Raw genomic sequence first — 15,383 nt, forward strand, 5'->3', positions numbered from 1 at the left:
GCAAATGGCCAGACTTTCATATTCTTCTTCATCTTTGTTAAGATATAGAACAAAAATCTTGACAAAAAATCATTCTTACGAGGTACTGTTTATAAATCTTTAGTACGAGTATATAAACCTTTTTTTTTACCTCTTAAGTATAATATGTGGCTAGATGTTTCATCTCTGAGTTCGTGGTTCGATTCCCAAACGAATGACATTTTTTCACTTTATTCATAACTCTAGATTAAATATACAACGTACCATATATAGTTGATCTAAGCATATCATAAATCCAATTGTACGCACTTTGTATTGGAAAAATAAGAACGTCGTGGCATTAGTAAATTTTTATTATTATTTTAAAGTTAAAAAATAAGTTCTTAAGTACATTTTTATTTGTTTTCCGATTAGTATTAAGACGTTAAGGTTTATAAGCCGCCATAACTTAAGCTTAAAATAAAAATTAATTCTGAATTATAACGACTTTTGGTACGTCATATTTCAAAAACGCATGCGCTTATCCAAATCAATTTTAATCATTATTTATTATGTATAAACGTTCATTCTTAATCATATCAGAGAATTATAGAGCGTTTGAACCGTTCTTCAGTACTTAGTAAAAGAAACGGACTAAGTTTAATTTACTATGTACTTATGTAGTTGGCTTCGAATAAATACGGCATTAAAATAAAACATAAAAATTTTAATGGACGCGTGATTATAGTTTCGGAGCAAAAGTTCCCAGCCAACCACAAAAAATGTACAAATTACAAATCCATTTTATTTGGAACTGTGTATATTTATTAATTACTCTTTATTCTTTTAACATTTAACGTGATTCTTAAATCTTAATGCAATGATATATGTATTCCCAATGCAATGGTATATGTTTTTAGGGCACCGTATTGGACGAAAACGACAAAAAAAAATTGATGGTCAAAAAAATAAACGTTGTTTATCAATCTTCTTATGGAATTATAAATCAAACAACTCTACTTTTTGTTTGATTTTGCCATTCGTTGATGGAACTGCATTTTATAGAATAAAATAACAAGCATATAGTTTTTCCTACATCAATTTTATTTGACCAGCGACCGGGTTTCGTCGTAATCGACATTCTCAGACTGGTGATGTCGGTTACGACGAAACGTCGTAGGTCAAATAAAATTCATTTGGAAAAAAACTACATACTTTTTTATTTATTATATAATTAACTGTAATATTTATTTAATATTACCCTGGACTGGTTCCTGAAGCGTAAGAGTGATCACCTTGCCTTCATGTAAGTAATAATCAAGATAACACTGCGTCAATTTGATGCAGTACCCCATGCACCATTAGGTGTGGATAAGGGTTATAAAAATAAAAAAAATAAATATAATTAACTGTACGCTAATTCAAATCTCAATAATCACCAATTACACACAATTTGAAAACATACGTAGAAACAAGTCAATCACCATACTTTGCTCGTTCAAAGGAACTTTGGACTACTACTACTACTACTAATACCATCACGCCATTTCCCCACAGGGGTAGGCAGAAAGGATGGAACGCCACACTCTTCTGTCCTGCCGCACTCGCCTCCTTATCATCCATATATTACTTTGTAAAGCTGTAAAGCATGCTTCTACTATCCATAAAGTTTTTAAATAACAAAACTATGCATGACAGAGCTATTAGTAATTGAATAAAGGAGGTGGGTAGATTTGAAATAGATTACATCATTCGGTCATGTGAACCGTGATTGCATACAAATAAGTAACAAATAGCGTAAAAAACACTTAAATTAGACAAAAAACAGCTCGGTGCTTGGATTTCCATTTTGATATTTTTTAAGTTCTTCGTCTCTGTTGATACTAAACTGTTGTATATCAATAAATTACTTTATTTTTATAGGGAAACCATATTTTTGAAAAATATAGTTATCGCATTGTCTACCGTCCCTCTTGCAATGAACTTATGATAAATTATATTCAACTATTAGATAATGAGAATTCACAATCGCATAAAAACTTCTTCAATCACAGAGATACGTAAATTTTATTATTAATAGTTAAGTTTTCGATATAATTATAAATTTTTAACATTTTTCCTTATCGTGTGGAAAATTTTCATTTAATTAAAATACATTATGTATAGACTCAATACGAGGAAATATAAAATAACTCTCAATATGCGATGTCCTTAATAACATAATTGGCGTTATTTTGTACTTATCTCAATTATTTGCGATATTTAAACCTTAAAGTATACATTTCGTGTATTTTTTTACCATTGACGTATTACTGTTTCACTCAAAAATACATAAATTTTCAGAATAAGGAGAAAATAGCTTTCGATGATATCATTAAAATTTGATTTAAATAATGATTACACAATTTTATACCATATATGAGAATAATCACACAGTCTTTATTAATAAATGTATGAACAAAAAAACTCAAATGATCTGACCCATGAACATGATAAATAATTTTACTTTATTATAAAAAAGAAATTTTTATGAAGTAATATTCTCAATAATTGAATGGTGAATAATGCACGTGTGTAAAGTGATCACTTATCAGTCTATGACAGGTCATAAGCCCAGTAAATACCTAGACTTTAATTTACTTTTTCATCCTTGTCGAGATGTCAAAAAAATGTACATGTTTATCATATTTATTGCAAAAATATTTGAGTAAAATGAAGATTTTTTATATTCTTAAATATTGATTTAAAGGTACCGTATGCGTATTTCATTTTCACAATATCTTCCTTTTTTATTCACTTATCCATTTTATTTTATATGAAGAAAAATAACGACTGTCTTTAACTCATTTTACAGAATCAATAATTGTAACGTATTTTTTTCAAGGTGTACTTAAACATTTAAAAAACTATAAAATGTGTTTTTACGTCAGTATAACGCAAGTATTGCGTTTCACCTTTTTTTCAAATATAAATTGCTTGCATTTCAACAAATGAGAATGCATTGCACGAAATTAAATAATTGGTATATTTAAAAATAAATTTGCATGATTCGTGCCTTAAAGTGTTAAGAATATAATATAATCTATAGGTAGGAAAATTGGTATGACGCGCGTGGCAAATCTGCGGGGTCATTCACTTTCCGACATTCACGAGTTCGCTTGTCTTCAAGATAACTTAACAATAATAATTATACTATTATATTATTTTACTTTTCTGATATGACGTAACCATCGTGGGTCACGAGATGTCAAATGTAACCATCACCTTGCTACAAACACTTAACTGTAATAACGCACGTTGAACAGAAAAGACTCGCATATGTTTTTTTAGTAAATGCATTTGAATATTCACTTTTTATTCTGAAAAAGTTATTCGCTCAATAAATGGAAATCTTTAGATGTTACTTGATGTTTTGATTCATACATACATACATTATATGTACACCTTAAAACATGATTAAATTTTTTATTTTCCGCCTCCGTGGTGTAATGGTCAGCGTGTTTAGCTACCGTGCTGGAGGTCCCGGGTTCGATTCCCAGGGGGGGGGGTGAAAATAAATATTAGTGATTTAACACCGAAATATTTATTTAATATTACCCTGGACTGGTTCCTGAAGCGCAAGAGTGATCACCTTGCCTTCATGTAAGTAATGATCAAGATAACACTGCGTCAATTTGATGCAGTGCCCTATCTATGCACCATTAGGTGCGGATAAGGGTTATAATAATATTTTTTTTTATTAACCTCTTGATTTGACCAGTGATTACATTCACATCATTATGAGTGTGTCCGAAGCCTTGATCACAAATTAGGGTTTTTCCACTTTTATATTGATATTGATTTAATTCATTTAAATAATTATGTTTATTTTTACAATGATAATTTAAAACAAATATATACAACCAAGCATTATTAGCACATAGGTTACATTGATATTAGATCAATACTCAAACCAATGACATATATGCATGTATATACAAAGTTTTGCCATATACGCGTGTAGAATGACTTCATTATTTTTTTTAAACATCCGGATTTAATTTATTTTATACTATTCCTTATATAACTAGTCTGTTTTTGGTTGTTTGAACGATATTGCTTTTTAGCAATAAGCCCGCCAATGAATTTATTTATTTTCCGTACATAAATTTGTAATAAATAAATAAATAAAAAATATTTATTTGATAAAATAATTCCAAAATTAAATATAAATTCTAAATTGTTATTGTATTTAAAAAATATATATAAGATTTCAAATGATAAATTTATATTTATTTTACTTATATTTCAAATGATAAATTCACTTTGAAGGCTAGCCAAAACAGAATATAAAAATTTTGTATACATAAAGTGTTCTCATTTCTAGCTGTGATACAATGCACATTTAATTTTTACGAACATTTAATTTGTAATCGTAATAAATGTTTTAGTGGCACGACTATATCTTTGAATAGAGCGTGCCGTTCTTCATAGCATTAGTGCAAGATAAACAAGTAAATTAATACAAGTAAGATTTGAACATCCATGGGAACATTTCAATGTCAAGGGAACATTGAACTTCTATCTTGATATCGACTGATTATTTTATCCAACTGGAATATATTTATGACTATTATATCTGAACCAATATCTTCATCCATTCAAGGGAAAACACACTCAATTGTTTTATTTTATATGTATTACTTAAAAAACATTCATAAAAATGACAATTATGACAGTTATATAGTAATAAATCATAAATATACTTTTATTAGAATAGACTCATCTTAGAATACAATTTAAATTTTGAAACTGCCATATCGTCGTTACAAGTATTTTATTGCAGTTGTATGTTTTTTCGCTTAATTAAATTTTGTGCGATAAGTATCATAGACGAGGAAACGTGTTTTTTTTTAAATAGCTTATTTACGAAGATACAAGCAAGGCTTTTTAGGGGACAAAAAAAAATTTATACAGTACTTTTTCAAAATACAAAAACAATATTGCATAAAACATAAATCTTGTTTATGACAAAATAAAAAAGTCTGTTACATTTAGTTGGTGATCATGGAATATAAAGCAAAATACGTTTATGAACTTCACCACGAAATAACACTTTTTAATTTTTTTTTAAATTATTGTAAGTAATGACCCGCAAAAGGCTATATATACTTTTAGAAGCTTTTCTTTAGGTAGGATAGTAAGGATATGGAAGGTATATGTGAAAAATGTATCACAAACACCAAGACCAATTGAAAAGAAATCCTTTTTGAATTTATTTTGTAATTGCCGGGAATCGAACCCGCAACGCCAATTTCACAGTCAAGATGAAACCAACTACGCCATGTCTGCCGTGTTATCGAGAGCTTAAATATATATATATATATATATATATATATATATATATATATATATATATATATATATATATATATATATATATATATATATATATATATATATATATATGTGTGTATATATATATATGTGTGTATATATATATATATATATATATATATATATATATATATATATATATATATATATGTGTGTATATATATATGTGTGTATATATATATATATAAATATATATATATATATATATATATATATATATATATATATATATATATATATATATATATATATATATATATATATATATATATATATATATATATATATATATATATATATATATATATATATATATATATATATATATATATATATATATATATATATATATATATATATATATATATATATATATATATATATATATATATATATATATATATATATATATATATATATATATATATATATATATATATATATATATATATATATATATATATATATATATATATATATATATATATATATATATATATATATATATATATATAAACTAACTAACTAACTAACCATCACGCCGCTTCCCCGCAGGGGTAGGCAGAGAGAATCGAACGCCACACCACTCTGTCTTTGCAAACATTCTTTGCCTCTTCTACATTCATGCATCTCCTCATACATACCCGACGATTATTACGACTCCTGACCCGGCCGCTTTCAAGTATTTGACATACCTGATTGTGCCAAGTTTTCCTCGGTCGTCCTCTGCTTCTTTTTCCAACTACATTTGCTCCATAAATTTGTTTAACCGTTCTTTCTTCACTCATACGCTCCACATGTCCAAACCATCTCAACACACCTTTCTTAATTTTATCGATAATGCTTATCTCAGCCTTACATTTTTTCCTTATTTCATCATTCGAACATCTATCAAACATCGTTTTGCCACACATTCGTCTGAGGGATCGCATTTCGACTGCATTCAGTCTGCTTTCATCCTTCTTTTGCCAACTCCATGCTTCGCTTCCATACATAAGGGTTGGAACCAGAACTCCATTGTGTACTGCCAGTTTAGCTTCCGCTGATAGATTTTTATTTGCTAAAACTGATTTTAGTGCACCATTCACTCTGTTCCCAGCATTCACTCTCCTTTCTATGTCATTATCAATCTTTCCATCCCTAGAAAACATACTACCCAAATATATGAAATCATCTACCTGTTCCAAAATCTCCCCATTTACCAATATTTCACACTCAGATCTACATTCATCTCTTTCAAAAACCATGATTTTGGATTTGCTAACATTCATCAATAAATCACTTTCCTTGCACACATTATACACTTTTGTCACCAACGTTTGCAGGTCTTCTTTGCTATCGGCAAGAAGAACAGCGTCGTCAGCATATAAAAGGCAACAAACGGTCAAATTATTCATTCTTGCTCCAATATTTAAACCTTTCAGCTCTTTCATGCAGTTATCCATGTATAGATTAAACAGCCAAGGCGACATTACACATCCCTGTTTTACACCTTTAGAGATGTCAAACCAGGATGAAAAAGAGCCATTTACCCTAATGCATGCAGTGCTATCCTCGTACAAGGATGCAATGCCTTGGATGAGTTTACTGCTTACTCCATACTCAGATAACACCTTCCATAACTTCATTCTATCAACTCGGTCATACGCTTTTTGCAAATCCACAAATGCGCAGAAAAGCTTTTGGTTCTTTCCCAAAAACTTTTCTGTTATATCGCGCAAGGCAAAAATTTGATCCGTACATCCTCTCCCATTCATAAATCCACTCTGAACATCCCACACTTTATCCTTAGTTATGGTTCTTACCCTTTCTATGAGGATTCGTCCATACATTTTACCAACAGCACTCAATAGACTGATTGCTCTATAGTTTCCACATTCCACCCTAGATCCTTTTCCCTTGTAAAGAGGCATTATAACTGCCCTTCTCCAATCGACGGGAGTATAATTTTCCTCTAGACACCGGTTAAAGAGCCTATGTAACCACGTGAGAACTATTTTGCCACCATTCTTGATGTATTCTGCAGCAAAATTATCGAATCCTACAGCTTTTCCATTTTTTAGGGACTTTGAGGCATTCACAATTTCTTCCATACCTATCTCTCCTGAATCATCATCCACACATATTCGAGGAAGTGTATTTACGACACACATGCTGTTATTATTAGTTGCATGCGTTTCATACACCTCCTCGAAGTACTCTTTCCATCTCTCTTTTATATCTTTTTCATTCGTCACCATTTTTCCGTCTTTCGCTGCAATCGATTTCATACATCCATTCACGTTTAGATTTCGGGAGTTTTTGACTTCTTTCCAGAATATTTTTATATTTTCTTGGAAATTTTTTGTCATTTTTACTCCTTCTTCCTTTTTCAACATACGTTTTCGTTCACTCACCGCATGCTTAACTTTCATTTTACATTCCTTGTACACTTCTTTAACCGATTCATACTCAGTGGAGTTTTTATTTTTTACTGCTATACAATCTAACCACGCATTCTTCTTCTCTTTCACTATTTTTTTAACATCGTCATCCCACCATGCATCGCCTTTTTTCCTTCCTTGCACCGCTATACCACACACTACCTTTGCAGATTCGCATACACTTTCTTTTAAATGTTTCCACATGTCATTTATACCTAGATTCTTTCTATCCTCCGCGATCAACCTACTGCATACGTCTTTTACAAATTTACCCTTTATGTCGTCATTCTGCAGTTTTTCTACTTTGACTCTAGAGGGAGCCGCCACCTTGTTTGTTTTGGCCCTCCATCCTTGAAACAGAATCACTCTTGAAACCACCAAAAAGTGATCTGTTTCCATTTCGGCCCCCCTAAACACCCTTGTATCTACTGTGGCGGATTTCAATCTAGAGTCAATGACGACATAATCGATAATGGACCTTTCATTTCGCCTCTCCCAAGTATATTGATGGATTCCCTTGTGTGCAAAAAAAGTATTTGACACAAAGAGATTCCATTCCAGGCATACCTCTAACAACCTCTTACCATTATCGTTTACTCTTGCATCCCCATACATACCAAGCGATAGTTCAAACCCTTCTCTTCTTGTTCCAACCCACCCATTTAAATCACCAGCCAGAATTACCTTTTCATTATTCATTTTTCCATTCATCACATTCATTACGTTCAACCAGAACTCATCCTTCTCAGATTCGGTGTCGGAGTTGCCGGGAGCATAACCTATCAGCACAAGTAGTCTTGTCAATCCGACTTTGAATCTGATAAACATGAGTCTCGCGTTTATAAACACATATCCTTTCATACATTCTACCATCCTGGGTGACAGAAACGCGGCGACGCCCTGACACGCTCTATCTGACTCGGGGAGTCCAGACCAGAGGACCAGCGAGCCGTCGTGCTCCATCGATCCATTTGTAAAAACGTTATCCGTAAATATCCTTATTTGACTAGTCTTTTTACAATGGTTTAAGCAAGAGGTGCAAATTTAGATATTTCGTATTTTATAAAAGTGTTCACATTTAAAACATGTGTTCGGTATGAAGTATGAATATTACTCTCTCCCCGACTAAAAAAAATACTCGAATACCTAAAGCGTACTTTACCGTCATTAAGTATTAATACGGCCATAACAAACTTTTTTACTGGAGTTTTTATTCATTTTTATATGCGTAAGAGAGGCCTAAAAATTAAACACACAGGTAGTAAAATGTTTATCCTTATATCCCTCTGGTAAGTCGCCAAATGTTTATTTACCCAATTTGATAAAGCAAGGTCTCCTGCACATTTTATCTTACGCTTCAAGGGAAAATGTGCTAGTGTGTTTAAATCCGACCATTCGCAGCTAGCGTAAATTGCGTATATTACATACGGTTTAGGTACTTTATCTAGAATATTGCATTTAAATTCTAATTTGGATCATTTGTATACTGGGTACAATTAAGAGAAACTTAGGAAAAAAACTCAACTTGTATTTGCTCAAATACTGGAATTGAAATAGCGAGATTGCTCGATTATGCCCATATTCAGTACACAATAAAATATTTTTAAAAAATCGTTTAAAATTTGAATTCTGCTTGATAAATACAACTTTTCCTTAAAATGTGTACACGTATTTTGATGCACCTCGCATCATTTTATAACACCGTATGTAAGGCAAAATATAAATCATTTTATAACACCGTATGTAAGGCAAAATATAAATCATTATATAAAACCGTATGTAAGGCAAAATATAAATCATTTTATAACACCGTATGTAAGGCAAAATATAAATTTAAAAGTTGTGTCCTTGGTATGGTAAAGGACGATGTGGGAGATATAAAATAATAAATCCCTTACCGCACCCCAATGGTGCATAGGGCACTGCTTCATATAAACGCAGTGTTACCTCGATCGATTACACATGAAGGAAAGGTGATCAGCCCTCCACTTCAGGTACCAGTCCAGTGTAATATTGAATAAATATTAGAGTGAAAAAATCACTTGTATTTATTAAACCCCCCTGGGAATCGAACCCGGGACCTCCAGAACGGTAGCCGAGCATGCTGACCATTACACTACGGAGGCGGACGATGTGGGAGAAGGAGCTGTTTTTTTTATTGATTTTTTTTTAGTGGAAGCATGGACAATAGGAGTGAGTTTTTTGTCATTTAGGCTTTGGTCAAAATGACGTGGAACGCATCGAATCACGTGTCACAATAGATTTTAAGAAATAATAGTAATTACTAAGTAAAATTCATATAAAAATACGAATGTTTATTATCACAAAGTAACTGCTGAATCAATAAACGATATCAAATTATCTTTACTGTCAAGTTTATATATTTTTTCTCTAAAATTCCAATAATTTTTTTTCTGCACACTGGAGGGTAATTTTAAGGCATCGATAATTGAAAGGTATTTTTGCCTTAAGTATCTGAATCAAATATACCACGACATTGGCTATAAATTCCTTTACAGGTCTGAAGAGGATCGTTGAAGACCAATCCGAAAGGAAAAAGAGATGCAGGGTTTTTCTGCCAAGTAACCCCTAGGATTGAAACTAGAAAAAAAATGGATGCAATTTTGTCGATATATTTTATATCATATTACTTAGTATTCCACGATATGAATGAGACTAATATGCTCTTGTTTTAATTAAAATAAATATAATTTTTAATATTTATCTTAAAAAATAATAACCTATTATCCAAATAATGAAAAAATCTAAAAATAGAGTCCATTTTAATGGATACCAGGTCTGTAGGGTTTACTGTAAGTTGTGTTATATAAAAAATGCTGGAATTTTTTTTCCTGAATTACTTTCATTCACAAGTAAATAAGGGCGTGTTTTGCTTATTTTGTATGTTTGTTTAAGAAACTTAATATCTACTTTAATAACACGATCAGCAACGGATAGATAAGCCAACATGTGATTTAAGACAACTGTGACTCAATGACGACATATTTATTTTTGGGACCTACATTTCTCTCAAATTGAATCACTAGAATAAACATAAAACGCATTATGTGACGACACTTTAGTTATTTCTGAGGTGATGGATTCCAAATATATTTTTTGCAATGAATACTTTAATCCTGTAGTTGAATTATACATTTTCAGCGTTCGTAGATTTCATTCCTGAAATGTTACATGAATAAATATTTTAACATAAATTTAAGTGACGTTTTTCCTTTGTAAAACGGATTATAGAAATAAATAATTATCCCAAAAGCCTTTTCCCCGAAAAAAATATTTAAATGGTTCTTTTAAACCAATTATATATTTATTGATTTCTAAGACTCTAAATTATACGCGTATGAATATCAGTCGAGAGATTTTTTTATATATTGTTTGATTCTGTGAGTTGGCTTATACATATTATGTTTATTTACATAAAGCAATAATAAAAATAATCTTTTATTGATATTTATTAATCAAATTTCAATTTAAATGTAAAAAAATGCTTTAAACGTGTATATATACTCGTATATATATGAGGCGAATGTGGTTGGTAATAGAAGCAGAGGAAGACTTGCACAATCATATATTTCAAATACTTGAACATTCATTGAATTCCTTCATCTAACTTCATTGGCTAGCTTTACACCCTTATTCATATAACGTTCGCCATTCGGTTTGTGTTTTTAAACAGCCATTCGTATATACTTTTTTGGATGATGCATATATCCAAGACCCATTGATGTACGAGATAATAAAGATTTTTCGTTTTTTTCATATGCGACACACGCTAAAATAAACTTTTAAGAACTTATACTAAAATAAGTACCAATAATTCCAGAAACAGTTCACATTTTTTTTTGAAGATTTAGCCTGAAATTAATAACGGGTAGAACAGTAAATTTTGAACATTTTAATTATTTTTTTCAAAAGTGTATAAAGTGATCACTTATGTTCAGGTTGTAAACTCTGGAATTCTCAAACTTCTATCTTCTTTCGTATAAAAACGATATATGCTTCGTTTCAATTGAGCCACCTGTAATTTATGGATTAAGCCAATGTCTGATAGAAAAATAAATATTAAATATATTTGAAATATATTTCCTTCTATAATCGAACATTAATATTTCATGTGTTTCTTCGATTATAAGTTGTAGTCATTAAAGTAATTGTTCCTATTTTCTACCAATTTCAAGGAATTACTCAATACCACTTACAAAATCGATTCATATATACTCGTATAATTATAGGAATTATTGTTCGTACCGAACCTAAAATGTAAGGTAATTTGAAATGTTGAAAACAATATTCGTTTTATGTTCTAATTCCCAAGTTTCTCACAATAAATTTATTATTGGACAGAGTTTCCTTGTAATACAATTTTCTTAGAACATTAATATTTTATTCGCGTCAGCAGTATAGTGGTAACTTTGAACAAAAACTTACTATGCATGAAGTTTTGAATTTGTTTCTAATTTAAGTGGTAATATTTTTATGTGGTATCATTTTTTATTTCTTATACCGAAGTAAATGATACTCTTAACTGGACGTAGGAGCAAACGACTGATAAACTTACATATGTAAATAATGTTGTAATTACTCTACCAATCCACGCCTTTGTAGAGTTAAACATAAAAGAGAAAAATGTATGAAAAAAAAATTAAAAGGAAAAAAATGATTTTACAATTTTTTAATTGTTTAAGATTATTGCGCCTGTAAAGAAATTAGCTGACGAAAAAATGCTATTTTTAGTTAATCCGCTACACAAACATATACCCTATCTGAATATATCTATTTTTATCAAGATTTTTATTGACATTTAATCAACATCTGCTCACCACAAATGCAATACTATAATTACTTTTTTTGACCTCTCAACAGCGAAGAAAAAAAAAATTGGAAATCTGAGCATTTAGGGGGCTTACAACAAACCATAGGCTGGTTTAAGTAACTTCTTCATAAACATGTTACATTTACTATTCTACGTACAAAAAACACTACACAAATTAAAAGTTATATTTATGTTTAATTGAAATTATATTCCATATGCTACTTCTTCAATGATATATATTGTTGAAATAACTAAGTTTTTCATTAGTTATTGAGATCACGTAATGTGTATGGAATATTTATAAAATTCTGCCCCCATTATTTCACATACACGTAGCAAGAGACGCCTGAAAAGACGATGATTTTTTGTATATTAAAAATTACTGTTAGAACTTATCTTCATACTCTAGTTTAGTGCGTAGGGCACTTTATGAATTAAGTGCTTTTGTAATCGCATATAATCCTTACGATTTATACCCTAGTATGTGGGAACATTATATTTTTTCTAAAGAAGACGAAAAATCATCACAATCTCATCACATTTGGAAAATAAATATATGAACTGTTTGATAGCAAGTAGGTGAGAGGTGAAAGTATACTTTATATATCAATCAAAAAGATTGATGTATTAAATAACCCTCATTCTACTATACTTCTTGTCTCGGTGACGCAAGCCTCAAAAAGGAAGCAATAAGAAATTTGGGGTCGAGCTTTTGACTTTTGTGCAGATCCAGCCTTCCAACATTCGTCTTTTATTCGAGTGAAGACTTTACCAGAACCTACGCTAATTTGAAATTTTGTAACATTTTTTTTCGTCTTGCAAATCTCTCCCAATATAATTTAGGCTTTTCAGAAACGTTATTTGTTTCAAAATTCCACTTGACACGTATCCTTTCGATTGCTCAAAATAGTATTAATTCACCTCAGCCTTTTTACAACAAAAAATACAATTAACATTAATCATAAGCGCGAAAATAAAATAAACATTATCGATAAAATTTAGAAAGTTGTGTTGAGATGGTGAATGGAATGAATGGAGAAAAAATAGTTAAACAAATTTATTAGACGAATGTGGTTCGTAAAGGAATAAGTTTTGTCCGCCTCCGTGGTGAAATGGTTAGCTTTTTAGCTACCGTGTTGGAAATCCCGGGTTCGATTCCCAAGGGGTGAAAATAAATGTTACCGATTTTACAATCTAATATTTATTTAATATTACCCTGGACTGGTCCCTGAACCGCAAGAGTGATCACCTTGCCTTCATGTAAGTAACGATCAAGATAACAATACGATGCAGTGCCCTATGCACCATTGGGTGCGGATAAGGGTAAGAAAAAGAAAGACCGGGGAAAACTTGGTATGACTAATGAGTCGAAATAATGGGCGCGTATCAAAAACACTTGTTTATTTTTACATAAACTTATTTTTATAATAAAACCACTATTTTAAAAATATTCTTAAGTAAGTATATATATTTTTTTACGTATGTGTTTTGATTTTTTATATCATTTTCTGAAGACATTTGTGTTCATTTCGTTCATTTGAAAATGCGAGGTACAATTTTTATCGTAATAAATAAATTACGAGTACATCTGCATTTTGTCTACGTTCTTCTATAGATTCTAATGCATGTGTTTTATGTTTTGTGTTCTGGTGCCCGTCGCTTTCGACGACATTGTTCGTCGCAAATCACGTTGCGTTTCGATCGTTTGCTGAGAGATTTACCGCCTTCCATGCCATGTTGTGGACTAAAGCAATCTTGCTGTAATCGACAATTATTTGTCTTTGTCCTTCGTTCAATGAGATATATGTGTGGGTCCCAATAGCTATCATTAGTCGAGAGACGACACAAGGCACAATACAACTAGAAAATTTATCTGTTATTCTTTTAAATACGAGATAATCAAGGCAATCAGGCTAACAAAACCTAAAAAATGATATGACTTATGTTGATACTCCATGTTGATATCAAAAAGAAATATTCATCGAATTATCCATTTTTATTCGGACTCACAAAAAAATAAAGTCAATATTTTGAGTGTGTCTCAATACTTGTTCACAAAATCTGGATTATCTCCAATTACAGGAGTTATTTTCATGTTATTTTTTGACATCTCATCAAAGATGAAGAAGAATATGGAAGTCTGGGCATTTGCGGGGCTGACGACCGTCATAGGCTGGCTTAAGTGATCACTTTACACACGTGTAATATTCACCTATTCTACCCATTGTTGACAACCACACTACTCATATTCTTGGAAGTTCTATATATATGAACCAATTTAGAAACCTTGTTCTTGAATCAATAGAACTTCACTAGAGACATTTATCGGTGAGATGTAAATAAGCTTTTTACTAAGCAGAAACTCTTATATTAGTATGTAAATGCCCAGACTTCCATATTCTTCTTCATCTTTGATGAGATGTCAAAAAATAATATGAAAATAACTCCTGTTATTGGAGATAATCCAGATTTTGTGAACAAGAATTTGGACACACTCAAATGTTGACTTTATTTTTTTGTGAGTCCGAATAAAAATTGTTAATTCGATGAATATTCATTTTTGATATCAACATGGATAACAGAAATTTTGGGCTTTTACATGGCTTATAAGCTGTTACTTAAAGCTGTAATCTTTCACATATTTTTTTGGACTTTGTTAGCGAACTAGGTGCAGTTATTATCTATGTTCCCCTGTCAGCTGTCAGTAACTCGTAGAAATGTATTGGAGTGTCAGTTTGTTCTATATGATGAAGGATTCTGTAACCATATCGAAACGTCGTCTAGCAAACCGGATA

General features: G+C 30.9%; 1 protein-coding gene across 1 annotated transcript in view; it reads right to left on the bottom strand.

Moving 5' to 3' along the window:
* The window catches only part of LOC148302093 (uncharacterized), a 69,402-nt gene extending 60,682 nt beyond the window's left edge, over window positions 1-8,720 (bottom strand). The window contains exon 1 of the mRNA XM_088272172.1: window positions 8,442-8,720. Within this exon, the coding sequence (XP_088128298.1) occupies window positions 8,442-8,720 (279 nt within the window). The remainder of the gene's footprint in view (window positions 1-8,441) is intronic.
* Window positions 8,721-15,383: the final 6,663 nt, after the last annotated feature.

Source organism: Brachycentrus maculatus, unplaced genomic scaffold (assembly GCF_059751285.1).
Source record: "Brachycentrus maculatus isolate JH-2025_06_01 unplaced genomic scaffold, ASM5975128v1 h1tg000480l, whole genome shotgun sequence".
In the NCBI taxonomy this organism is placed as follows: Eukaryota; Metazoa; Arthropoda; class Insecta; order Trichoptera; family Brachycentridae; genus Brachycentrus; species Brachycentrus maculatus.